The sequence below is a fragment of the Lepidochelys kempii genome, chromosome 1 (assembly GCF_965140285.1).
Source record: "Lepidochelys kempii isolate rLepKem1 chromosome 1, rLepKem1.hap1, whole genome shotgun sequence".
Lineage (NCBI taxonomy): Eukaryota > Metazoa > Chordata > Testudines > Cheloniidae > Lepidochelys > Lepidochelys kempii.
In genome coordinates, this window is record NC_136380.1 from 207,526,410 (window position 1) to 207,554,292 (window position 27,883).

Below are 27,883 nucleotides of genomic sequence, written 5' to 3' on the forward strand. Positions count from 1 at the left end.
CCTTCTTTGTAAAGCACTTGGAGATCTACAGAAATGTGCTATATGAGGGCACATTATTTTTATTATAGAGCTTTAAATAGAAAGGGGATCTTAACATTAACTATACAGGAACTGCCACTTCACTATAATTATTCCCTGTGCTTAATCAAAGAGATTTTACTATTTTTTAATATTAACTGTGTATAGTTTGCAAGTTCACTTAAAATTTGCTGGCATCTCATTAACAGACTAATCCTCCAAATGTCTTGAGGCCTCCATTCATGCTCACATTCACCTCTTTTCCTCACTCGCAATCAGCCAGCTCTCCTCCAACTTCCCCAAGTCTTTGGGACAATTGAATTCTATGTACAAAAGAGGAGATCCTTCATTCCACAAATCCAGTGTTCCATCTCTGGCTGTGGCCCATGCTGGTTGCTTCTGGGGTCCCCCCTCTCCTGTCTCTCTCTTCCAGTGGTATGCAGGAGAGGACGAAATGGACAAATGCAGACTGGAAGCAGGGTTACAAACTGGGCTTTTATTTCAGAGTGTTTAGTGTATTTACAAGAGTTTTTAAAAAATGGCCTGGCCCTGTGCAGGAGACAGAGAACCCCTGCTCAAAAGGTGTGAGGATAATTTGAGCCCTTAGCAATACCACACCTCACAAGGGGTAACACTTGGAGGAATGTAACACTGAGCACTCATGGGATGGAGACTGGGAAGTAGTGTGAAATTATTCAGAAGTTCCTAACAAAATATATGCCATCGTATTTTCAGTTAAATCAGATTAAGCAAATCACCCAAAGGCAGACACACATATGAGGCCACAGTCACGCATGCCTGCCTTGCCTGAGTGTAAGCAGAGATGTGCAGATGCACTCATGCCACTATATGTGCATGCACTTTTCCATTCTCAACCAGTCATTCACGTATGCACACAGGCAAGTACATTCAAAGCCACACTCGCGCCCATCCATGCACACTTGCTTATGTTCATGCACACACGCACAGTGACACATATACATGTCCTTTGTTAATGCTCTTTTACATGTGTTTTAGGTACAGAAAAGAGCTATAGAAATAGCACCAATCTCACCTGACCTATCAGCACCTGAGAAACCCCATTACTCCCCTTGAGCAATAGAGGAACAGGAAGATAACTTCTCCCTCTTTCTTGTGGTGGCACCATCCAACCACTGAACACCCATGACTAGGCCCCAGTCAATGTTCCCTTTCCAGGGCTGGGAGGTTGGGTTCTGCATTGTAGGTTGGCCTCCATGTTTCAGTCACAGAATCAGTCTGTTTCGTCCTTTCGGAGGTGCTCCCCCATGACAGTTGCTGTAGGACTCTCTCTTGGTTTGACGGCATAAGTGACTTTGTGGTTCACTGAAAAGTGATCATTAACCTTCCACCAGCATCACCTGCTGCCAACCCCAACAACCATACCAGAGGGGGTGGGGAAAAGAGATGGAGACACACAAGAAAGAAAGAGTGAACTAGAATCCTCTCTGAAGAGGAGGGACAGAGCTACAGAAGGGAGCATGAAAGCAGAAGAGGTTAGAGTTGCCTGTGCAGGAGGTAAGAATGGGGGTTAGGGCTGCCTGGACAATGCCTCCTGAATAGCCTCGCTGCAACCACTCAGCTCCATCTGGTTGAGGACATAGCTGATGCGCTCCACTGTGGCACCCTGGCCCATCTGCAGCCTCCATTGTCTCAGCATCTCATATTGGGCATCCCGCACGCGCCGCTGCTCCAGCTCGATTCGCTCAATCTCATAGTCATTCAGCCCCAGGCGTCGCACAAACTCCTTCCACCGAGACAGCAGCACATGGTCCGCCACAGTATAGAGAACAACAGGGTCTGGGTGAAACAAGCAAGGGGACATCAGCAGCAGGGTCTGGGGAAGTGGAGGGGGGACGCAAACGGCACCAGTGTAGTCTGGGTGGGAAACATGATGGTGCCATGTTGGGAAGCACCTCCCTCAGATAAGGTCTTGCATCCCTCTGAGTGATCACACAGACACATGTCACACCTGGGTCTGAGCCTATCTACAAATGAATATGGAGGATCCCGCAAGCTTGTTCACAGGGATGGTCTTGCATACACATGCACACACATGCCAGGCCATTCTTGTAAAGATGCTTGCACTGTGTCACTGCCACGCATTCACACAGTAAAGTACAGCAGGCCATAAACTCACCAAAACAAGACTGTCACACACAAGACTGGACACATGCAACAGGCCACCCTTGGCTGGCCTCATGCAAACACACACACATGTGAACTCATATGTACTAGATCTGCTTGGGCACAGGGCTGCAACTGATGCACAGAATTGTCATGCACATATGCACACAGGTGCACATGCTGCACAGATACATGCACATCCCACCCCCACATGCACGCAGAAATCCCATTTCTCAGGGGGAGCTGCACTCACTGTCTGGGAGTTGAGTCTTTCCAGCAGGTCTGACACAATCTGGTAGCTCTTGTGCAACCATTGACCTTGGCACAGCATTGGCTGTCCACATTTTTTCTATCTGGGGTGGTACCGGAGCAAAGGTGGCAGCTTTCCTCTCGTTAATCACAACCTGTGAGAGACAAGTATTTACTCTGGAATCACCACTGGAGCAACCCAACACCCACTATATCTGAGGGGAACAGCTGCTACTGCGCACTTAACAGGGTAGTGGATCAGGGACCCAGGAGTTAAAACTTTCCCATGAGGGAGGGGAACCCCCCAAAGACACCTTATTTGTGGGGATGGGGGTCAAACATTTCTTACCTGCAGAGCAAAAGGGGTTAAACTTTCTCTTGGCATCAGAAAATGGGAGTCTAAGAGGAAACAGCTACAGAACTGAGTCATGCTGGGAGCCCAGCTCGGGGCCCCATGGTCTCAGAGATCTCAAATGAGTTCCAGAGGAGGGAGGGGACAGTCCCCCTTTATACAGTCTTGAAGAGATCCCAATACTGCACTCAGCTCTGAGCCCCTTAATCCCAGAGAGGTAGCGACAAACTGAGGGAGCTCAGAGAAGAGCCACAGAAATGCTCAGGGGGCTGGAGGGATCAAGTTCTGAGGAGAAATTCAGTGAGCTAAATCTGCCAGGCTTGGCCAGGCCAGGCATAAAGGATGGGAGGGAAACAGGGTGGGACATGAGACCCATCTGCAAGTGTCTGAGAAGCATGAATCCTGACAGAGAGGAGAATGGGGCAAGATGAAGCCTGGGGATAGGAACTCAGAATCTATTCCTCACTCGTCAGGGGGTCTGTGAAACTGAGCCCTGGTCTACACTACGAGTTTAGGTCGAATTTAGCAGCGTTACATCGATTTAACCCTGTACCCGTCCACACAACGAAGCCATTTTTGTCGACTTAATGGGCTCTTCAAATCGATTTGTGTACTCCTCCCCAACGAGGGGATTAGCGCTGAAATCAACATCACCGGGTCAAATTTGGGTGAGTGTGGACGCAATTCGATGGTATTGGCCTCCGGGAGCTATCCCACAGTGCTCCATTGTGACCGCTCCAGACAACACTCTCAACTCGGGTGCACTGGCTAGGTGGACTGGAAAAGCCCTGCGAACTTCTGAATTTCATTTCCTGTTTGGCCAGCGTGGCAAACTGATCAGCGCAGGTGACCATGGAGTCCCAGAATCACAAAAGAGCTCCAGCATAGACCAAACGGGAGGTACTGGATCTGATCACTGTATGCAGAGACGAATCCGTGCTATCAGAACTCCGTTCCAAAAGACGAAATACCAAAATATTTGAAAAAATCTCCAAGGGCATGAAGGACAAATGCTATAACAGGGACCCGCACCAGTGCCGCGTGAAACTTAAGGAGCTTAGGCAAGCCTACCAAAAAACCCAAGAGGCAAACGCCCACTCGGGGTCAGAGCCCCAGACATGCCACTTCTATGATGAGCTGCATGCCATTCTAGGAGGTGCCCCTACAACTACCCCACAACTGTACGTGGACTCCTGCAAGGGAGTCTCACGCAACAGGGATGAGGATTGTGGGGATGAGGAAGATGAGGAGGATGGGGAAGTTGAAGACAGCGCACACCAGGCAAGCGGAGAAACCATTCTCTCCAACAGCCAGGAACTGTTTATCACCCTGGAGACAGTACTCTCCCAACCCAGGCTCCCAGACCTTGAAGGCAGAGAAGGCACCTCTGGTGAGTGTACCTTTGTAAATATAATACACAGTTTAAAAGCAAGCATGTTTAAAGATTAATTTGCCCTGAAGACTTGGGATGCATTCGCGGCCAGTACAGCTACTGGAAAAGTCTGTTAACGTGTCTGGCGACGGAGCGCGAATCCTCCAGGGACATCTCAATGAAGCTCTCCTGGAGGTACTCCCAAAGCCTTTGCAAAAGGTTTCTGGGGAAGGCAGCCTTATTCCATACTGCATGGTAGGACACTTTACCATGCCAGGCCAGTAGCATGTAGTCTGGAATCATTGCATAAGAAAGCATGGCAGCGTATGGTCCCAGTGTTTGCTGGCATTCAAGCAACATCCGTTCTTTATCTCTCTGTCTTAGCCTCAGGAGAGTGATACCATTCATGGTCACCTGGTTGAAATAGGGGAATTTTATTAAAGGGACTTTCAGAGGTGGCCGTTCCTGCTGGGCTGTTTGCCTGTGGCTGAAAAGAAACCATCCCCGCTGTTAGCCACGTGGTCGGGGGAGGGGTGAAGCGATCATCCCAGAGAATTGGGTGTCAGGGGGGTTTAGTTGGGTTTGTGCTGCACGTTAACCCAAAAACATCAGCCCCTCCTTTTAAATGGTCAATGTGTTTTTTTCAATTTTAATCTCTCTTTTTTTCCTCCCGCAGCTGCAAATGTTTCAACGCTGCGACTAGCATCTCCGTCCCAGAGGCTAGTGCAGATAAGAAGGTGGAAAAAAACGCACTCGTGATGAAATGTTCTCTGAGCTCATGCAGTCCAAACTGAAAGAGCCCAGCAAAATGCGTGGAGGCAGATAATGGCAGAGTCCAGCAAAGCACAAAATGAACGCAAGGACAGGAGGGACGCACGAGAGGACAAGTGGCGGGAGCAACAGGAGAGGTGGCAGGATCAAGAGGAAAGGTGGCGGCAGCATGATGAAAGGAGGCAGGATGCAATGCTGAGGCTACTGTAGGATCAAACTGATATGCTCCGGCGTATGGTTGAGGTGCAGGAAAGGCACAGACCACCACTGCAGCCTCTGTGTAACCAACCACCCTCCTTCCCAAGTTCCATAGCCTCCTCAACCAGACGCCCAAGAATGTGGGGGGAGGCGCGGCGGCTCCGGGCACCCAACCACTCCACCCCAGAGGACTACCCAAACAACAGAAGGCTGGCATTCAATAAGTTTTGAAGTGCAGTGTGGCCTTCTCCTCCCCTCCTCCCCCACCCCACCCCACCCGGTGCTTCCCTCCACCACCCCTCCTGGGCTACCTTGGCAGTTATCCCCTTATTTGTGTGATGAATTAATAAAGAATGCATAAATTTGAAACAACAATGACTTTATTACCTCTGCAAGTGGTGATGGAAGGGGGGAGGGGAGGGTGGTTGGCTTACAGGGAAGTAGAGTGAACCAAGGGGGCGGGTTTTCATCAAGGAGAAACAAACAGAACTGTCATACTGTAGCCTGGTCAGCCATGAAACTGGTTTTCAAAGCTTCTCTGATGCGCAGCATGCCCTGCTGTGCTCTTCTAACCGCCCTAATGTCTGGCTGCGCGTAATCAGGGGCCAGGCGATTTGCCTCAACTTCACACCCCACCATAAACCTCCCCCCTTACTCTCACAGATATTATGGAGCACACAGCAAGCAGTAATAACAATGGGAATATTGGTTTTGCTGAGGTCTAACCGAGTCAGTAAACTGCGCCAGCACACTTATAAAGGTCCAAATGCACATTCTACCACCATTCTGCACTTGCTCAGCCTATAGTTGACCAACTCCTGACTACTGTCCAGGGTGCCTGTGTATGGCTTCATGAGCCATGGCATTAAGGGGTAGGCTGGGTCCCCAAGGATAACTATAGGCATTTCAACATCCCCAACGGTTATTTTCTGGTCTGGAAAGTAAGTCCCTTCCTGCAGCTGTTGAAACAGACCAGAGCTCCTGAAGAAGCGAGCGTCATATACCTTTCCCGGCCATCCCACGTTGATGTCGGTGAAACGTCCCTTGTGATCCACCAGTGCTTGCAGCACCATTGAAAAGTACCCCTTTCAGTTTATGTACTGGCTGCCTTGGTGATCCGGTCGCAAGATAGGGATATGCGTTCCGTCTACTGCCCCACCACAGTTAGGGAATCCCACTGCAGCAAAGCCATCCACTATGACCTGCACATTTCCCAGAGTCACTACCCTTGATAGCAGCAGCTCAGTGATTGCGTTGGCTACTTGGTCACAGCAGCCCCCACAGTAGATTTGCCCACTCCAAATTGATTCCTGACTGATCAGTAGCTGTCAGGCATTGCAAGCTTCCAGAGGACTATTGCCGCTCGCTTGTGAACTGTGAGGGCTGCTCTCATCTTGGTATTCTTGCACTTCAGGGCAGGGGAAAGCAAGTCACAAAGTTCCATGAAAGTGCCCTTACGCATGCGAAAGTTTCGCAGCCACTGGGAATCAACCCAGACCTGCAACAACTATGCAGTCCCACCAGTCTGTGCTTGTTTCCTGGGCCCCGAATCTGCGTTCCATGGCATGAGCCTGCCCCATTGCCACCAGGATGGCCAAATTGCCGGGGCCCGTGCTTGGGAGAAGTCTGTGTCCATGTCCTCATCACTCTTGTCACCGCGCTGCCATTGCCTCCTCGCCTGCTTTTACAGGTTCTGGTTCTGCATATACTGCATGATAATGCATGAGGTGTTTACAATGCTCATAACTGCTGCGGTGATCTGAGCGAGCTCCATGCTTGCCATGGTATGGCGTTTGCAGGAGAGCAGAGTTGCAGGGGCAGCGGTGGTTGGATGACCAATTTTGCAGATCTACTGCACCGTCTGCTGCCAGGACACAACAGCTGAGCGGGCTGCATGCTTGCCGTGTTATAGCAAGACAAGAGCAGCTGAGCAGAGTTGCAGTGGAAGCAGCCCTGCGAGATCAGCAGGAGAGCAGAGTGGCAGCGGAAGCGGTGGATGATGACGGTCACATAGAGGACCTGCGAGGTGGATTCATAGCATCAGGAGAGCAGAGTGGCAACGGAAGTGGTTGTTCGATGACGATAGTTTGCAGACCTACTGCACTGTCTGCTGAAAGCAGTATGGCACCCGCACGGAAAAAAGGCACGAAACGATTGTCTGCCGTTGCTTTCACGGAGGGAGGGGCTACTGACTACATGTATCCAAAACCACCCACAACAATGTTTTTGCCCCATCAGGCATTGGACGCTTAACCCAGAATTCCAATGGGCGGCAGAAACTGCGGGATAGCTACCCACAGTGCAATGCTCCAAAAGTCGACACTAGCCTCGGTACTGTGGACACACTCCACCGACTTAATGCGCTTAGTGGGGGGACACACAACCAACTGTATAAAGTCGCTTTCTAAAAAATCAACTTCTATACATTCGACCTAATATTGTAGTGTAGACATACCCTGAGAAGTTGTCTCTTTATGTATAGGACCCAGAGCCTTAGTGCTCGGGATGTTCAGAAGTACAAACCCTGAGAACAGGCTGGGGGAAGAATATTGCCCTGGGCCCCAGGCAGGTGGAATGGGTCTGAGGGGAATGATAATCTGAAGGAAGGTTTCTGCACTGAGTACCTTGCTTACTTCAGATACTGGCTCCCTCTTTGGCTGCTGCGTAGAAACTGAAAAAAGAAGAAATTGTTTTCACTTCCTCCCCGCCAAGATAAACAGAAAAAACAGCTCAAGCCCACGGGTGCCTCTATAGCTCTGACTTCACTCGAGGGATTTTAGTGAAATGCACAAATCCCAGCAACAAGCTCACGGGAGGGATTCTCATCACAGGCGTGAGTATGGATGCAAGGCTGTAAGAACTGCCAAGATCAGGACAATGAGCTCATCTACCCTAGCATGCACCTCCATCCTTGCACTAGATCAGACCAATGGGATGCCGAGCCCCATATGTCCCTCCCTCCCTCCCTCTCCCCTCCCCCCCCGCAAAATCCCCCCAGCCGGTATCACCTCAGAGACCGTTGTACTCACCACAGGAGTAAAAAATAGCGGTTGTCAATTTTTGACGGTATTGCTTGATCAATTTAACTGCAAAGAGCAGTCCAAGGCTAGCTGCAAGCACAACGACGAGGCCGACGAGTAAGATGGTATGACCTAGACGAGGGAGAAACGTTGAGTGAGTAACAGAAGGAAGGGGAGAGGGTGGGAGTAAGGACAGGCGCAAGACTGGAAAGGGAACATGTGAAGATGGGGATGGGAGTGAAAGCGGAGGAAAAGTGGGGAGAGAGGAGGATGCATAGGGCAATAATAGGGCAGGGAGGATGGCGATGGGGTTGGGGTTGGGAGTGAAAGCAGAAGCAAATGTTGGAGGAATGCCAATACTGTACCCCAGTAGTTACCCTGCACCGAGGGGGAAGTTGATGGCCTTGGCATTGCGTCACAGACCTTCTTACATTCTTCTTCATTACAGCTGAAAGAGGGAAGCAGAAATCTGAGTGATGTGGGGAGTGAGGGCAACATGTGTCAAGTATTCTTAGAGAGTGCCCCATTTCACAGCCCCTTGCAAATCTGTCTGGGGACAGCACTAGGGGGCAGCCTGAGCCTGGAAGATGAGGTTATTCAATCTGCCTGCAGAAGGTTAGTGCCTAATGGAGTCCACTCTCACAGTTGCATAAGTAGGGGGAGCATAGGAACAGGAAACCAACCTGTTGCAAGGGTTGCAGCTATTTTTGTGCAGGAAGTATCCAGCATGACAGACACAGATCGTGTCACTGTTCTTTGTACCTGTAGAGAAAAGAGGGAAACATCAGCCCCAGGGGAGATGACGGAGAAGGAAAATCCCTTGAGGGTGGGGAGAGGATGATCTCTCTTTGGGGGTGGGGAAACTGTTGTCAGGAAGGTGAATCACTCCATGGCATGGGTGTTTGGGAGGAGATGGGGGCAGGTGTGACACTCCCCGGTAGATGGTGGTTGGGGAAAACTGTTTCAGAGCAGGGGGATCACTCTCTGGCACAGGACAGAGGGAAACTGCTCCAGTGTAGCAGAAACTGGGTTGAAGGATGGAAACAGAGAGGTGCACAAGGGAAAAAATTCACTACAGAGCAAGCAGGAGGGGAAGGAGAGGGAGAAGTGGCTCTAGAGCAGCAGGCATGAGTGAGGAAGCCAATCAGGGCAGGGGGGAAGAGAGAAATCACTCTGAGCTGTGGGATGTCATGTGTGGGCAATATCTGTAAGAAAAAATGCTCTAGTGCAGTTGTGAGGGAAACTGCTCAAGAGGAAGTCAAACCATGAGGGAGGGAGGGAACCAGCTAAAGGGCAGGGCAGGGTGGAGGAGAGGCAAAACTCACTTGAGGAAGGGAGGGAAAATGGCTCCAGAACACATGGGGGGGGGAGCGCACTAGGGGGAGGAGGGAGGGAAACAGCTCTAAGTCAGAGGAGAGCGAAGGAAATTGCTCAAGGGCAGGGGGAGGAGGGAAGTCACTCTAGGGCAAGCATGAGTGTGTTCAAGTGCGAGAGGGAGAGAAGCAAGAATGGGAAGGGGTACGGCAGAGGAGGGGACACGCCTAAGGGGCAGGGAAATTCATACCATGGAAGGTGTGAGATGTGGAAGGGGAAAATTGCCAAAGAGAGGGAGACTAGCTTCAGAACAATTGGGTAGGGAGCTGTACTATGGGAAAAGAAGGAAAACAGACTACAGGAGAAAGGGGATGGAGGAGGAAATGAGCATAGGTCAGGAGGGAGGTGGTGCAGGACTAAGGCCTGGTCTACACTAGAAAATTAGATCGGTTTAACTCTGTTGGTCGGGGATGTGAAAAATCCACACTCCTGAGTGGCATAGTTAAGCTGACCTAAGTTTCTGTGTGGACAGTGCTAGGTCAATAGAAGAATTCTTCAATCAATCTAGCTACCATCTCTCAGGGAGGTGGATTATCTATGCCAATGGGAGGTATTCTCCCATCAGCATAGGTAGTGTCTACACTGAATTGCTACAGTGGTGCAACTGTAGCATTTCAAGTGTAGACAGACCCGTAGTCTCTCCATAAGAAGGAGAGGGGTATGGAAAAATCACTCCCAAGTCAGGGAGAGGCTGGAGGAGAGAACTGCCCCATGGCAAGGGAGAGGGAAATCAATCAAGGGCAGGGGGAACAGGGGAGAAAGTGATTCTACGGCAGTGTGGGAGTGCATCACTCCAGGGCATAGGAGGTGTAAAACTGCTCCAGAGTGTGAGAGAGAGTAGGATCCTTCCAGGGCTTATTGAGGGGAGTGGGAAGACATTGCTCCAGAGCAGCAGGGGAGAGGTATCCAGAGTAGAAGGAAAAATTTGCTCAGGACAGAGCAGACTGGCTCCAGCACAGGCAAGGTGGGCAGAGGTGGGGGAATTAATATGAAGCAGGAAATTTCTCCTGGGCATATGGAGGGGGGAAAAGTTCACTCTGTGGGTCAGGAGAGAGAGAGATAATCTGCAATGGGGGAGCAAAGACTGCACTGGGGCAAGGAGGGGTAGCGAAGACTGTAGAAGGTGAAATCATTCCTGGACTCAGGAAATAAAGTAGGAGGGAAGGAACAAGAAATTGCTCCAGAAGAGAAATAACTCCAGGGCAGGGGATTTGGCTCCCTCAAGACAAGTGGGTGAGAGGAAGGGATTGCTATGTCCTGCCCTGGCAGCAGTAGCAGCTGTCTGCGTCACACTCACATTTTTGCCGGATGGTCCCGTTGTGGCATAGGCTGCAGTTCAGACATTTGAATAAAATACTGTCTGTTTTCTGAAATTGGTTGGGCAGACAGCCACAGACAGTATCCTTCTTTTCAGTGCACTCAGACAGTGTTATCTGCTGGAATTCTGAGGGGAGACAGAGAGGGAGAGAGATGATTCCACCCTCTTTCCACCACTGGGTCCTCTTCATGGTGACAGCACAGGCCGGAAACAGACATCATCATTCTCTGCTCTCCCCCAACTAAGAGTTGGAACCAAAGAGTCTGACGATCACTTCCTCCAAGCTCTTGTCCTCATCAGAACACCACCACCCCATTGCAATTACCGACACTCTCCCTATCCCTTTCCTCCACTGTTCTTGTCCCCATCCACCCACCTCCACTCTATCCTAATTCCTCACCACCGCAGCCCCATGTCCACTCCTGCAGTCCCTGTCCTGCCACCACCACCCACTTCCCCCATCCCCATCCTCTGACGGGTGAGACTCACCTGAACGGCACCGCTGGCAACTAATGCATTTCCTCAAAATGTTATCTGTAGCTGTGAACGTGCCCTTAGGACATTGTGTGCAGCGGGTCGCAAGACTGTCTGACTGACAGTCTTCTGCCAAGTAAGTCCCTGAAACAGAATCACCTAACAGGGATCTGACAGGCATAGAGAGACATTCTCCTAGGGCAAATGAGAGCCAGGGACACTGCAGGGGAAAGGGGAATCCAGACCTGAGAGTCTGCTCTAGCTATAGGCAAACTAGACAGTTGCCAAGGGTGGCAGCTTTCTGGGGGGTGGCTCCCCCATGGCATTGTGACCTGGCATGCTAAAGGGTGGGGTGATTTTGTAGTGGGAGGGGTACACACTGAAGTTTTGCCTAGGCAGCAGATTGTCTTGAGCAGCATCTGCCTGAGAGTGCAAGTAAATGGTATGTTTCCTTAGTCCCAGCAGGGGATGCACTCACCAGGGTGGGGGGACAAGGGGAGAGGAGATCCCATGACTAAGAGTACATGTCTCCTTTACCCCAGGATGTGGCATTCTCACCAGGGATAGCTGGGGAACAAGAGATATTTGGACTGAGAGTTCAGAAAACAGGAATTCCTCTCTGGCCTTAGCAGTAATGACTCACTGTTACACTCTATTGTACCTGCGTGGCATCTCATGCAGCAGTGGGTCCTGTTGGAATGTAGGTACTCTCCCACCTGACACTTTAGCTCCCTCTTCTTTCTCCCCAGGGATATCCCATGGATTTGTTGGGTATCTGGGTTTGGGGCTACTCCCAAGCATTCCTCAGCCCACACCCAGGCCAGAGTTAGAATGAGCTGCAAAGGAAAAAGACCATTGTGAGAAATTATTTCTTTGGGTAGAATTCACAGCTGAGCCTAGCACCAGCCTGTCATGACAATGAGACCAACTGAACTGACCTACTTTCTGAAGAAAGACTGTAATGGATACAAGGCCTATGGATGAATATGAACCACATGGAATTTTAAGGAAGGACTGAAATCCCTTCACTTGAGTCATGCGAAAGACAACCTAATTCCTGATGAAATCTTTTTTTGTAATACATTTCACTGTTTAAAAACTAATATGCTCCAGGACTACAAAGACAGACATCCTGAGACTTCCAAAACTATCTAGAAAGCTTCAGAGCAATGTAACATCATTACAGCAACTCACTCATCTATAATTATACAAATATCACACACACCCTCCCTTTATTTTAATGTTTTTGTTTTATCAGTGTTTGGTTGGGAAAATTGCTTTAACAAAATAATTTATAAAGCTGTGAGCTGAGAATGTTTTTGACTGCAGTCTTATTACTATTTCCATCAGTTAAGAAAAGTTATATTTTCCTTCCTCATTTAAAAACTTTTTTACTTTGTATGTTACCTCACACTGTTTATTGAGAAGTTAAGCCCTGAGCTGTGAGAAAAGAAAGAACACCCGATGTGAAAACTTTTTAATGCACTACACTCTAAAAGCTAACACTTGATATTTTGGTGGCCTATATAAGCATAATGAGTTAAATAATATTTTTCCCTTGTACCTGGAATGGGCTGACTTCTCAATGAGAAGTGTGCTGTGAGAATGTACTTGTTTTGCTTTGCTTCTGTGAAATTGTTTTGATCTTTGTTTTTATAAATTCTTTGTAATTTTATTTGAGGGCAATGTTTTCCTAACTTGCTCTTGTGAAAGGGATTAGTACAGCTGCAAAGAAACAGACTTTTTTCTGCTGTGAGAACTCTAGCAAAGTGAAAGCTAAACCAATAAAGAGTTGCGGTTGTGGGTTTAGGAAAAGATAAGCATACAAAGGTGCCTATTACAGCTGTATGCCATCCTATTCCCCTCTCAAAAGTTAGAAGTTTTTAAGAGAAAGTTACACATGTGAAAGCCATTCAAAACTACAGAAACGGTAGGAAAATGAAATTCTGGCAAATAGGGAGACCTCCTCTCTCCAAGAATGTCAGAGAACTATGAATTATAAATAACAGATAAGAGACTGTCAGCTCTTTCAGTTGCCACAAAACAGTCAAAGAGAGAAAAAGAATGTATTTAAATGTACGTTTATGTGATATATCGAACCAACTTCTGGGTGCTCCAAGGCCACTGGGCTGACCGAGGCTCAAATCCAAAGATGTTTGCAAGAGGGACTTGAAAACTTTCAACATCAACATTGCAAGCTGGGAAGATGCAACTAGCAACAGGCCATACTGGAATGCTACAGTGCACCAGGGACTCAAAAAGGCTGAAGAGAGGTGGTTGAGAGAGGAAAGTGCAGCAGGCCTCAAAAGCTAGTAGCGCACCAACTTTATCTTCTTGCCCGGTGCCTTATGCCCACATTATCTGTGGCAAGGATAGTCACTGAAGAATTGGACTTTTTAGCCACTCACAATGCTATAGCATGACACATAGTAACTGAACTGCTTTGGCACTTATATCATCAACTTTCAAGATGGACAGTTGCCATTAACCAACTCACATGGAGGCAGGATGAAATCCACAGTTCCAAGAGTAAGCCAGTTAGACACAAAGAACTGATTGCAGCAATTGATTATTTGCTGGAAAGAAAGTGGAAGAGCATTCACGCAGATGGTCTGACAATAATGAAGCTGATGTTCTAGCCAAAGAAGCAGCTTTCAACAAGATACCATGGGAATGTACAAACATGAACCAAGTGTAAATAAAGTACATAGTGTAAATATAGGAAATACTAGAAAAGCCAAGTATACAAAACACCAGGTCATGTAAGCTGATTACTCTGATACCACATCTTCAGGCATAACAGACAAAGGGACAGGGATGAATCAGATTTTGTGAAAGCAGTTACAAGACAATCATTTCTAGGTTTTACAAATATATAAAAGGCTAATAAGTTTTATTACTGATCACGATCTGAGGAATAATCAAGAACTATAAACCAAGGATGAACCAAAGCTAATGACTCAGCCTTTTTAAAAGACTTTTACACATACAAAATACCATGATAACTAGTTCCCAAGAACTATTTCAGGACTTTTGTTAATGCATATCCATGATGATTTCTATAGAAGTAGCCATTTAGGAATCCATGACATCTATCAAGCACTAAAGTAAGCAACATACTGGCAAGACATGCATGAGCTGCTTTGAAAGAGGTTGTTACACGCCATAAATAGCAACTCACCAGGACAAGGTTCAGACATCCTCTGCAATTCAGAGATTGTTTTCTCATGGTCAGATTTACAACTTGACTTTAGTGGACCCATTCCACAGATCAAGTTGAGATAAGTAAGTATATACTAACTGACACCTATTTGTTTACAAAATGGATAGAATTTATTCCCCACATCAAATGATAGTTCAAACCACCAAACCACAGCATGTGTGCTGGTGAATCATGTTTTTAGTCACTGAGGCTTGCCTTGGGGAACAAGAATCAGAAAGCTTCAGAGGGGTAGCCGTGTTAGTCTGGATCTGTAAAAGCGGCAAAGAGTCCTGTGGCACCTTATAGACTAACAGACGTACTGGAGCATGCGCTTTCGTGGGTGAATACCCACTTCGTCGGTTGCATCCAACGAAGTGGGTATTCACCCACGAAAGCTCGTGCTCCAACACATCTGTTGGTCTATAAGGTACCACAGGACTCTTTGCCACTTTTAAGAATCAGAAAGTGGTTCAAACTGTTTCTGAGACCATGGCAGATATATGTAAAATACTGGGGATTAAACCCAAAGTTACACATTGCATACCGTTTCAGTTATCTAGGCCAGACCCCCCCAACTGTACTGCATTTTGCTGTTCATCAAGGAGCCAGTTCGAGCTCCCTGTTCCACATTTATGCCTCCTCAGGTAGCTGTCTACACCTGTTGCAGTGCCTGTCAGTTGGGATGGAGAGGGAGAGCGCCTATATATGCCCATCCCCTGCATCTGCTGGTGGTGATACAATGCACAGGCCTCGCCCACCACAGCTATTGGCTGGTGCAGGGAGGCATTGAGAGTCACCCGCCCCACCCCCACCCTGGCCACCTTCAGCCTGGCAAAACCCAAAGCCACCACCTCTGTAATTCACACCCTCACAGGCACTCCTGCCTAGCCTGAAAGTACTGTAGATGTCTGCAACTGAGGGGGCAAAGGGATGGAGCAAGTAAGAGGAACAAAGTGAGGAAGATGGGTCACTTGCTGGAGGATTCTCTGCTCCCTGAAGTCTTTAAACCACGATATGAGGACTTCAATAGCTCAGACATAGGTGAGAGGTTTTTCGCAGGAGTGGGTGGGTGAGATTCTGTGGCCTGCGTTGTGCAGGAGGTCAGACTAGATGATCATAATGGTCCCTTCTGACCTTAGTATCTATGAAAACAAGGAAGAAGAAACAGAGGGAGGAAATGGGGAAGAAAATAAATAGTTGCAGAGGGGAATAGAGGGGCTGTTGGTGAGGACACGTTGGCTGAAGTGTTGGAATTAGAAAGACGGGCTAAAGTACTGAAATAATCATAGGCTAATCATTATCAGTTTGCTGAGCTTTTATCACCTTCAGGAAGAAACATTTGAGTGAATATTTCAGGGGAAAACAAAATTTTACAACATAGATGCTTTATTAAAATGTAAAGAATAGGTAAACATACTTCCTGTATTCTGTGTATTTTAATAGATCATTCATCTGTGTTATAAAATAGTTTTTCCCCAGACATATTCATTCCAGTGTTTCTCATCGCAGAGTTGAAAACAAACTATTGATTAACACATTCTAATTAAATTAATTTAAATTAAATACACACAATTAAAATTAAAAGCCATAACAACATTTCAATTATTATTTTTTTTTTTAAAAAAAAAAACCTAGCATCTGTCATTTATGCACAACAGAACACAGGCAGTCCACATTTTGGTCATTTGTCACACATTTTGATGGCTCATGTCAAACACTGGCCAATCTGAGAAGGAAAACTGATCATAATCATGCTAAAAAAAGAGTTTGCGCAACCATCCAAGAAACTGGGATTTAAGATTTCCTATAGTTCTTTGTCTATTCAATCTTTACCAGTTAAGTTCACAGAATTTGTACCTTTTGACCTCATTATAAGCAGCATGAGATTCCTATATCACATACTTTATATGAAAAATAGTGAAAATAGAGCTTCTGGTTTACACACTGAGAAATACATTTATATTAAAGCAAATATTTACAGGAAGATTTTTCCTTGCCCAACAAAACCTGGAAAGGTTAACAGAAATATACAAAACCTATGACAGAAAATATCAGATTGATGGTAAGATATTTCATTTCTAAAACAGAAAAGCCCAGAAAAGTTTTGATGCAGTTGAGAAGGTCCCTATGAAATCATAGGGAAAATGTTATGTATGTGGTATATCAGATCAAAATCTCTAAAGGACACCAACTTTGTATCTTAAAATGGGTACATATAAATCACTTAAAAGGGTTTATTCCCTATGATACTGATACAGACAAAGAAAATTATAAAAGCCAATAAGCAAGGCAAGTTGAAGAAAGATGCTTGCAGTGTTGTTGTAGTCGTGTTGGTCCCAGGATATGAGAGACACACAAGGTGGGTGAGGTAATTTTAGACCAGCTTCTGTTGGTGAGAGACAAGCTTTTCAGCTACACACAACAGCTATGAAGTCTGAAGGACCTGAAGAGCAGCTCTGTGTAGCTTAAAAGCTTGTCTCTTTCACCAACAGAAGTTGTCCAATAAAACACTGGTTCTCAACCAGGGATACACATACCCTAGCGCGTATTTCAACTCACCTAGATATGTGCCTTGTTGTACAACAAGCCACATAAAAAGCACTAGCGAAGTCAGTACAAACCAAAATTTCATACCATTACTTTATACTGCTCTATACACTATCTAGGTACATCGACTTCAGCTACGCTATCCTCGTTGCTACGCTATTCTTACATTGACTCCCCCTCCCCCCACAGCGTAGACCAGGGCAAAGAGAGCAATAAAAGGAGGTAAATGCTATCACCAAAAAATTTCTGATCCCAAAGACTTGCCCTAAAACCCTTCACTGGATCAATGATGCCAGTATAGCATGAGGGTTTCTTAAAATGACAGGAAAGATATACAAAACAGGAAAATGTCAAGCTCATGAACTTTTGTGGAAACTTAGTGGTAACAAGCTGGATACTAGAGTATACCTCAATATCACCTGATATTGTCTAAGGATAGCTATTGCTGATTATAAATCAGATTACTCTAAACTGGGAAGTTGCCTTCCTTCCAGTCACACTTGTGGAGTGGAAGTAGTCTATATCTTAATGGGAAGTTTTTCAGGGTACATGAACTCAACATTCTAGGACACAAGTTAGCATGGGGTAACTTTAACTCTGCATTCAATTTTTGCCAGTAAATTAACAATGTATCTAACACAGCTGTAAATTCTAGTGCAGACAGGATACAAATACTTATTGCAAGTGATGCTAACATGTTTACAAACAAATGTTTGTGTTCTAGAACAAACATTTGTGTAGCATCTAGACTAGAATTTACGGTCACGTTACAGTGCTAAATAACATGTTAAAACAACTAAAAATTCAAGTGTAAACAAACCCTTGAGTGTACGAATATGCCAGATTTTATGGCATAAATACAGTACATGATGCTACTGCGGGCTTTTGGGAGGAAGGGAAATTCAAGCTCATCTGTGGCCCCAGCTGCTTTTGCCCCTACACTTTTAGATTAAATTTATTCCACTGGCTGCAGGTTACTTTCTCTGTGCTAAATGTTTGTAAAGCAAGAACACAAATATTTAATTGGTGAACGCAAGCTTCAGTGTCGCCAACTCTCATGACTATTTCACAAATCTCTTGATGTTTGGTGTATTTCCACCTCCATGAGTCACGCCACTACATGAGAATCTCAACTCTCTTTTTTAAAAGAGGGAAGTTAGTGGCCCTCAGAATTGCAGAGAAAAAGCTTGAAAACGTGACTCAAGTGCTCCCTAAAGACTCAAAACCCAGAAATCAAATAAAGAAATCCAACTTGTATTTTTTAAAAAATATTATGATTTTGAGGGGCAGGAGTCATGATGCTTTAATAAGAACATATCCCTGGGTCCAATTTCTCACAGAGTGCTCACCCCACTGCCCAAACATGGTGTTAGTGGGTGCTGTACTACACAGAAAATCATGGGTGAGTCAAAAGGGAGCATTCTCTCCTTTGATTCAGTACTAACTCTCATATATAGGTTCTAGGGGGTAAATGCCACTTAATCCTTCCCTGAGTAAGGCAGTAGTTCTCCAGTGCTGCTTAGGAGAGGAGAGATTCCTTTCTTTCTGACTAATCCCAGCAACTGAGGAGTTAAAGTCTCTAGGCTGGCTGGCAAGTCTGGAAAGCAACTGCAATTCCTGTAAGTCCAACCTCTTGCTGAGTCAGGGACAGATTAGGGAGGGAGCTCATTAAAAATGAATAGTTTCTGCTGTGCGAGGGAGTCAGAAATAGGGAAGAGAGGCAGCTGCCTGGGGCCCTGGGGAAAGAACACCAGAGTGACAAAGTAACTCCTAGAGTCACTGAATAATAAACAGGCCTACTCCAGGAACACCCCCCTGGAATATAAAGCCCTGTGGAAACCCCAAAACACAGTTTCACAGGCCCCCATGGAGAACCCAATTCAGATTCCCTGGAGATTTCTCAACATGAACTATCCCTCTAAGGGTCAGGGTGAACAAAGCCAGACAGGGAGCACTAGAAAGGCAGGGAAAACTGGAGGTGCTGAAGGGCATTGACTATACAAGGTGGAAGATCAGAGAGCGCCATTTCAGATTGGGTGGGAGGGGCAACTTTACTTTTTTTTTTTTTTGGTAGATAACTTAGAAATTAGCTGATAGGACCATTGTATCTAATTTCTTTATAAATAAAGAAAAATATATATAAACACCAATTAAAGACATACTTTAAGCTTATATGTAAGTTTAGAACAATCAGGGGATAGTACAGCTAGATATTCCCAATCCCAAGCCTTGAGGTATCAGTTTTGGAACCTTAACACAGATATCAGAAACACAAGTTTGATACTTTGTACACTATCTTTAGTAGAGATAAATAAAAATAAATAAAATCTGTTTAAAATCTGCTTACTCTGTGTTACTGCTATTATCTACTCTATTTTAGTCAACTGTTTTTCACTCAACTAAAAAGTTATTTACTTAATTTGTAACATATGTGATTAAGGTTTTTTCTCTTTTATTAAGAATACAAATTTATTTTTCTAATTATTTTGGCATTTATATTAACCAATCACAATCATGTACGTGACTTACTAACATTTGACTTCATCATTACTATCAGACTAGGAACCGCATTTATTTTCATATAAATTTTAAATTATTTTACAGATATAATTAAAAATACAATTTGAAAATAAGTGACCTTCATCTGCACAGTGTTTAAAGTTATGTGTTTAGTTTTCTAAAAATAAATAAATGGCACAACTAAGGTGAGTAAAAGCTAAATTTACATTCTAGAAGGATATTATTATTTGATTGTACCACTTTAAATAATAAATGACAAAGCACAATATGGTAATAAAAGTAATAATGATAATTAGTCCAGCCAGGACAGGTTAGGCATTTTAGAACTCACTACTCAAAGAATTAAATTTAAGCATAAGAGAGAAATAAAATTATGAAATGCATAGACCAGTCAAAAAAACTAAAACAACAGAATAAAATTGCAGAGAATATATGTGCATTGCGCATTTCGACAGGAAGTACCAAGTAGTAACAACAATTATAATAATAATACAAGTGTGTGAGTGTGTGCACGGATTGGGGGAGACTGTGCGTTAGTGTGTGAGGAGGGAGACTGTTTGTGTGAAAGAGTGGGTGTGTTAGGGGGAGTGTGCAAGAGACTGTGCATGTGTGTGTTGGGGAGGATTGTAGGGGGGACACTGCGTGCATGTACCTGAGCTGTCTCTAAGCCATGCACTCAGGAGATTGAATGCTTATTCAGTACAGCAGTAGCTGCAGCTCCCACTGCGGAGCCAGAGGCACCAACAGAGGCAGGTTTCCTTTCCCCCCATCCCAGCTCAGCAGAGACCCACTCAGACACGGCCACCTCTAGCATTGGTTGGGGTCCCCCAGCACCATGCCAGCCATGGATCAGTTTCCCAAAGAAAGGGAGACTGCCAGCCAGGGCCACAGTGGCAGGAGATGTGTGGCTGGAGAGCAGCGGCTGCTGACCGGGCACCCAGCTCTGGGAGGGGTGGTTACGGGGAGCTAAGGAAAATTTTAGGGTGGCTATAGCCGCCCGCAAGCCCCTCCCCCACATAGCTCCACCCCTACTGGTAAAATTATCATTTGGTACGAAACTTGGGGGAGCATGTGCCCCCCTCCCTAAATGGCACCCCTGGGAATGGGAGGGCCTGGAGGAGAATTGGACACAGGAGATGGGGCAATAGGAATTACTGAAGAGAATTAGATACATAGGAACGGGAAACACAAGACAACATCCATTATCCAAATTTGTGGAACTGGGGGGTATTGGATATGTAGATGGTGGGAGGACTGGAGGGACTGTTAGAGCACTGCATTTGCAGGAGGAAGCAGAGATGTTGTAGGATTGTGGAAGTGGCTGGGGAACCTCAGGAGAATCATCTCCTTGATAGTTGGGTTAAGTGTTATTTCCTGTGGTGCGAAAGTGGGAGAAAGCAGCCTCAGGTCACTCACCAATCCAAGTGGGACATGACTAACCCTCTGGCTTGCTTATGTAAGGAAACCCCGCGAGCAAGCTCACGGTCTGCTATAACTCATCAGGTGTATGCAGTGTTATTGTAGCCGTGTTGGTCCAAGGATATTAGAGATAAGATGGGTGAGGTAATAGCTTTTAAAGGACCAACTTCTGTTGGTGAAAGAGACAAGCTTTCAAGACAAAGCTCTTCTTCAGGTTTGGGAAAGGTAGAAGAACTCTGTGTGGCTGGAAAGTTTCTCTCTCTCACCCACAGAGAAAAAGACATTACCTCTACAACCTTGTCTCTCTAGAACACAGGTGGGCAAACTATGGCCCATGGGCAACATCTGGCCCGCAGGACCGTCCTGCCCGGCCCTTGAGCTCCTGGCCAGGGAGGCTAGCCCCCGGCCCCTCCCCCGCTGTCCCCCTTACCCCACAGCCACGCCGCCGCACGGACAGCACGGCTGGCTCCGTCCGGGCAACGGGCCTGCAAGCTCCAGCCACTCTAAGTGGCATGGTAAGGGGTGGTGGTGGCACAGGTTGGGTAGGGGGTCCGGGGGGGCAGTCACGGGACGATTGGATGGGGCGGAGGTTCTGGAGCGGGGCGGTCAGGAGTTGGGGAATGGGGTGGGGGTTGGATAGGCATGGGAGACCCAGGGAGCCAGTCAGCGGGCGGGGGTGTGGATAGGGGTCAGGAGGGGAGTCAGGGGACAAGGGGGGGGGATTGGATAGGGGGTGGGGTCTCAGGGGGCCTGTCGGGGGCAGGGATGTGGATAGGGGTTGGGGGGACAGACAGCAGGGTGGGTTGGATGGGGGTGGGATCCCGGGGAGGTGGTTGGGGTGGGAGGTACCAGGAGGGGGTGGTCAGGGGACAAGGACCGGGGGGGGGGGGGGTTGGATGGGTCGGAGGTTCTGAGGGGGGCAGTCAGGGGGTGGGAAGTGGGTGAGGGCGGATAGGGGGCAGGGGACAGGCTGTTTGGGGGTCACAGCCTTCCCTACCTGGCCCTCCATACAGTTTTGCACCCTGATGTGGCCCTCGGGCCAAAAAGTTTGCTCTGCTCTAGAACTTATCAAGGACAGGAGCACAGTCTTTCTAGGGCAGAAGTCCCCAAACTGTGAGGTGCACCCCCTACAGGGCTACTGAGGAACACTGGGGGGGGTGTAGCTGGGGCCCAGGCCAGCTCCTTTGGTGGGGGCACCACCCAGCTCCACTCCTGACCCTGCCTCCAGCTGCCAGCCCCATGCCCCACTCCCAGCCCTGTGCCCAGGGTTCCGGCTGTGGGCCCACAACAGGGGCCCTGGCTACCAACCTCAGGCCTCTGCCAAGGTTACACTGCCAGCCCCTCCCCCAGCTGTGGCCCCAAACTTGCCCCCCTTACTCCTGTCCGTGCCCCCCGCCTCCAGGAGCCCAGGCCCAGCCCCAGCTTGGGGGGAGGAGGGGGAGTGCAAAGTAAAACATGTAGGGACCACTGTTCTACGGGGTCACACCAGTGGAGGAGAGAGCAGCTCAGGAGGGGAGGCAGGTTATCACTACCAGCCCACTTCTACAGAGGAGGAAAAGGAGACTGACAGAATGGGAGGGACTCACAAAAGGCACATCAGAAAATAAAACTCAGGTGGCCTAACTCCCACTCTCCTCCCAATTTTAACCCACCAGACCCCACTGCACTCCCAGACCTGGGGATACAACCCAGGAGACTTGACTCCCAGTCTTCCTGCAGTCACCAACCAGACCCACACCACTCCCAGCCCTGCGCTCTCATTAACCCAGATCTCCAGCCTGGTGACTGACTGTTGGAGTTAGGCGCTCATCCCAAGTGTTACTCACCGTAGCCACCAAGGCAGGGGAAGGCTCCGGATGGGCCATGGTTCTGTGGTCTCCTACGTCCCCATGATAGGACCCCCGCCTCCAGAGAAGCCCCCCAAGGTCAATCCCAATCGAGCACCAAGAGACCGAACACAAACTGAAACTAATAAGTTCTGCAACTTCCTGCCAGCAAAGGGTGAGAAAGCAACAGGAAAAGGAGGGGGGGGCAGAGGAGGGAGGCAACATGGAACTGTAAAGTTAACCCTCCCCTACCCACAGCACAGAGACCAAGAGATTCAGCCCTTACCCCATTCACTCTCCTCTCCCCTCCCCATGGGACAAAAACTCAGTCGTTCTCATGAACGCCAACCCTTCCCTCAAGGTAGCAGAAATCCATCTTCCCTACTAATCTTCCTCCTCCTTCTGGGACAAGACAAGACGCACCCCTTCCACCTCATGGGTCAGAGAGAAACCCAGATATCAATCCCCAACCTCCTAATAAACCCTCCACAAGACTGTGAGAAAGCTTGAGAGCTTGTCTCTCTCACCAACAGAAGTTGGTCCAATAAAAGATATTACCTCTCTAGACATGACACTCAGCTAACCCCTCTGTTCATTAAGAGCAGCCTTCAGGAAGACATTTGCAGTGTAAAACTCTATTAAACCTACTATGAAAAATGCTACGTATATATATGCCAGTAATTGGTGCTCTTTATATTATCTATATATATATTTAGATACACGTTATTATAATGGAGAGATTATTTAGATTATTTTGCACTTTCCATAAAAGATTCTTGCAACTTTTTTTGAACAGCTCTAACACCTCCATTATTTGCAGCAGGACTTTGGAATCTGGCAAGGGGGCATGGGTTTGAATAGCACTGGTCAAATCAGTGACCCAGCACTTTGGTGGGGGGGTTTAGGGTCCTATATTGTTCTCCATAATCTCAATTTAAAAACAAGAAGTCTTCTAGTTCTTATGGTTACAAAGAAAACCTTCAAAAATATAAAGCAAGAGTTCTACACTTAGGAAGAAAGAATCCCATGCATTGCTACAGGTTGGGGACCAACTGGCTAAGCAGCAATTCTGCAGAAAAGGAGCTGGGGATTACAGTGGATGAGAAGCTGCATATGAGTCAGCAGTGTGCCCTTGTTGCCAAGAAAGCCAACGGCATATTGGGCTGTATTAGTAGGAGCATTGCCAGCAGATCGAGGGAAGTGATTATTCCCCTCTATTCAGCACTGGTGAGGCCACACCTGGAGTACTGCATCCAGTTTTGGTCCCCCCACTAGAGAAGGGATGTGGACAAATTGGAGAGAGTCCAGCGGAGGGCAACAAAAATGATTAGGGAGCTGGGGCACATGATTTACGAGGAGAGGCTGAGGGAACAGGGGTTATTTAGTCTGCAGAAGAGTGAGGGGGGATTTGATAGCAGTCTTCAATTACCTGACCGGGGGGGGGGGGGGGGGCGTTCCAAAGAGGATGGAGCTAGGCTGTTCTCAGTGGTGGCAAGATGACAAGAACATGAACAAGAAGCCATGGTCTCAAGTTGCAGGTCTAGGTTGGATATTAGGAAACAGTATTTCACTAGGAGTGTGGTGAAGCACTGGAAGGGGTTACCTAGGGAGGTCGTGGAATCTCCATCCTTAGAGGTTTTTAAGACCCGGCTTGACAAAGCCTTGGCTGGGATGATTTAGTTGGTGTTGGTCCTGCTATGAGCAGGGGATTGGACTAGATGACCTCCTGTGGTCTCTTCCAACCCTAATATTTTATGATTCTATTATCCTAATCCAAAAACCTTACGAGCAAACTCAACAACGGCAAAATATAACATTACCCATGTTTGGACTGTGTGATAGTAGGGCTGTATTTTCTAAATGGACAACCAATCTAATTCTCAATTACTGAGGGACAATCTCCACTTATTGTTATATTTTGCTTTCCACAACCAAATCTCTGTACAACTTTTCATGAGTGATGTACCCAAGTATTTGGATTCTAATATCTAAACTGTATAGTTAAATCTATTCACCTAAATTTGGGTTATTGCTGATTATGTAACTGTATGCCAGTACATATGACTTTTAAAAACTTTGTTTTTGTGGATAATCTAAGCACTATACCCAGAAGTACAGACACTCTTTTGCCAACCTATGTATTATATAGTTTTTTTAACATTAGCTTTAATAAAAAAATTTAAGATGTGCCAGTTTCTTGAGACAGTTAATTAGGAGGTCAGAGTTAAGGTTCTGTGATAGAAAGCAAGTTTGATTAATTTGGGGTGCACACTGCTTTGATGTATGTTGGACGTATACACATTTGGAGTATGTTGCCAATGGAAGTGAATGTCACATGCACTGTATTATCATCATTGAACATAATGTGAACATGGCAATAAATGCTGGCCTTTAACTTTTATTTCCACCCTTTTAAAATTTTGGGTTAACTGTCATTAAACCACAGTTTGGTCATATTAATAAATTAATAATCAAGAAACAAGAAAACCTCCTCTGTTAGTGGAAAGGGTAGTGCACTAATGAGAGAGATCACAATTTCCCTGCTGTGATCACAGTTACTGGGCCTGAGTCACTGGACTATACTAAGATGCATACAAACCTGGTTCACTTTGTTTTTGTGCTGTTTATCCAAACAGAAAGTTATTTTTATGTTTTTTTTCATTAAGAAATGAGATAGGACCTGCAGAAAAAACTACTACTGTAAAACACAAAAAGAAAAGGAGTACTTGTGGCACCTTAGAGACTAACCAATTTATTTGAGCATAAGCTTTTGTGAGCTACAGCTCACTTAGCTCATGAAAGCTTATGCTCAAATAAATTGGTTAGTCTCTAAGGTGCCACAAGTACTCCTTTTCTTTTTGCAAATACAGACTAACACGGCTGTTATTCTGAAACCTATTGTAAAACACAAGGAGGTAGACTTAAGGTTGTCCGTTAAATCTTAACTGGGACATATTCTGACTTCTGACTGCTTCATTAGGCAATGTTATTTTAATATATTTTTGGTATGGAATTACATATAGCTATATTTAAAAACAGAAACTAGAGAAAATTGATAAGTCTCTTCACTATCTGCCTAAACAATTTGGCTAGGCAGTGCAAAAATGGCTAAACATGACACAGGATTTCTGTGCTTACTATATCTCCAGAAGACTTCTGCTTTATTTAATGTACCTGAAGAGAATGAACTAAATGACCTGAAGAAGAGCTCCGTGTAAGGTTGAAAGTTTGTCTTGCTCACGAACGGAAGTTGGGTCTGACAAAAGATATTACCTCACCCACCCTGTCTCTCTGAATTAAAAGAGTAATAAAAAACGATGGTAAAAAAGAATATGAAAACAGCATGGTTTAAATGGCTAAATGATAAAGAACTCCCTCATTTAGATGTTGTCCCTTCAGTTTGTAAGTTCTTTGGGACAAGGCCCTTGTATAAAAGTTCCTTTCTTTACTCCAAACTGGGATCACGTTTACTTTGGCCCCAGATTTATGATGTGCTCAGCAGGGAGAAAAAACCAGGGAAAGCTCTTCCCAAGTTGCACCCAGCTCTGACAGTAGAGATGGAAAAGGCTCGTTAGGTCTTGTCTAGCTTATCTGCTTCTTTGAACATGGCCGATACAGGACTGTTCCCTACAGAAAAAAAATTCTAATACACTGATGTAATAACTCATGTGGAGGACAAAGTCACACCCCCTTAAAGAAAAAATATCAAGTTTTTCTCATGTCATTATGTTAGTGGATAAGGTTTATCCCTACTGCCCTAGACGACAGCCTCCAGAACCACTAGATCTCCTGAAATCCATGCAGATTTCAGAGGATTCCCTAGAGCAGTGGTTCTCAGCCAGGGATACACGTCAACCAGGGGCTATGCAAGGGTCTTCCAGGAGTTAAATCAAATCATCCAGATATTTACCTAGTTTTATAACAGGCTACATAAAAAGCACAAGTGAAGTCAGTAAAAACTAAAATTTCATACAATGACTTGTTTATACTGCTCTATATAGTATATCAGCGGTTCTCAAACTGTGATTTTGCTTTATTGGGGTCACTAGGGCCAGCGGTAGACTAGTGGGGACCCAGGGCAGAAAGTTGAAGCCCAAAGCCTGAGTTTTTAAGTGAGGTGAAACTTCGGGTCTATAAGGCAAATTAGACTCCTGAAAGGGGTACAAGTAATCTGGAAAGGTTGAGAACCACTGCCCTAAAGGTCTTCACATCAGCAGTCCCTCTCTCCCACCCCCATGCTTTAGCTTTCCCTGATTGTATCTTTGTTCCTGGAAACGCCTTTAGAGGTTGCTTATGCAATAGGGCAGAGGTCTCAAACACACGGCCCACAGAATTATTTGCTGCGTCCCACCAAGCTCCCCGCTCCCCCCCACCTCCGAGTTATTTCCTGTGGCTACCAAGCTCCCCTCACCTGCTGCTCCCCCCAGCGTGCCGTGCCGTGTCCCCGCTCCTTTGTCTACCTCCAGGTGCTTCCTGCCGAACAGCTGTTTGGTGGTGCTTAGCACATTCCAGGAGGGAGGGAGGAAGAGCAGGGAGCCACACACTCAAGGGAGGAGGCGGAGAAGAGACAGGGATTTGGGGAAGGGGTTGGAGTAGGGGCAGAGAGGGGGCTGATTTGGGGTGGGGACTTTGGCGAAGGGGTTGGAATGGGGGCAAGGCTGGGGTGGGAAGAGGCGGGGCAGGGACCAGGCCTTATGGAAGGTGTGGAGTGGGGGCAGGGGTAGGGCCAGGGGAAGTGGGGGTGGGGGAAGTGATGCAGCCCTGAAGCCAATGTACTAGTCCTCATGTGGCCCTCCTGGTGATTTGAGTTTGAGATCCCTGCAATACGTCATAAGGGGCCTCCATATAGTTGTTAATACAGCCTCAAAGATGCACTAACTTCCCAGATTTACCACTGGGTAGGGAAAACACACCTTCTCTCTCAGCTTCTTCCTAGATCAGCTGCCAGCCCTTCCGTGGAATAGACTCTGCTAGACCTTCAGACAGCTTGGGGCAACAATGGACAGTGTCACAGAGGGGAATGAGACCAACACATGAGGAAGAAATAACTTCTTCCCCTGGGGAAGAAATAACTTCTC

At 46.6% G+C, this 27,883-nt stretch overlaps 1 protein-coding gene across 5 annotated transcripts; it reads right to left on the minus strand.

Moving 5' to 3' along the window:
- Nucleotides 1-499: 499 nt before the first annotated feature.
- Nucleotides 500-27,701, minus strand: TNFRSF1A (TNF receptor superfamily member 1A). 5 transcript variants are annotated; one of them, XM_073309928.2, is made up of 10 exons: nt 27,217-27,701; nt 11,953-12,127; nt 11,307-11,435; nt 10,797-10,943; nt 8,809-8,887; nt 8,491-8,573; nt 8,135-8,257; nt 7,730-7,776; nt 2,417-2,567; nt 500-1,836 (listed from the first exon to the last, which is right to left on the minus strand). In XM_073309928.2, exons 2-10 carry the CDS (start codon nt 11,966-11,968, stop codon nt 1,568-1,570), a joined length of 1,044 nt encoding a protein of 347 aa, XP_073166029.1. In that variant the 5' UTR covers nt 11,969-12,127; nt 27,217-27,701; the 3' UTR covers nt 500-1,567. The 5 variants fall into 5 exon arrangements, with proteins under 5 accessions (XP_073166029.1, XP_073165995.1, XP_073166002.1 ...); XM_073309894.1 differs by lacking the exon at nt 27,217-27,701 and adding an exon at nt 22,806-24,251 and having other exon boundaries at nt 7,739-7,776; XM_073309901.1 differs by lacking the exon at nt 27,217-27,701 and adding an exon at nt 22,806-24,247 and having other exon boundaries at nt 8,503-8,573.
- Between the last annotated feature and the right edge of the window lie 182 nt (nt 27,702-27,883).

What these genes read in the sequence shown, in the direction of transcription:
- TNFRSF1A (XM_073309894.1), bottom strand. Translation starts at nt 23,030, where the DNA reads ATGTTGCCTCCCTCCTCTGCCCCCCCCTCCTTTTCCTGTTGCTTTCTC. An exon ending in CCCCTGCCTTGGTGGCTACG is followed by an intron (nt 12,128 to 22,805) that starts GTGAGTAACACT and finishes TTTCCTTTGCAG; the next exon opens with CTCATTCTAACTCTGGCCTG. An exon ending in AAAGACTCAACTCCCAGACA is followed by an intron (nt 1,837 to 2,416) that starts GTGAGTGCAGCT and finishes TGTTTCACCCAG; the next exon opens with ACCCTGTTGTTCTCTATACT.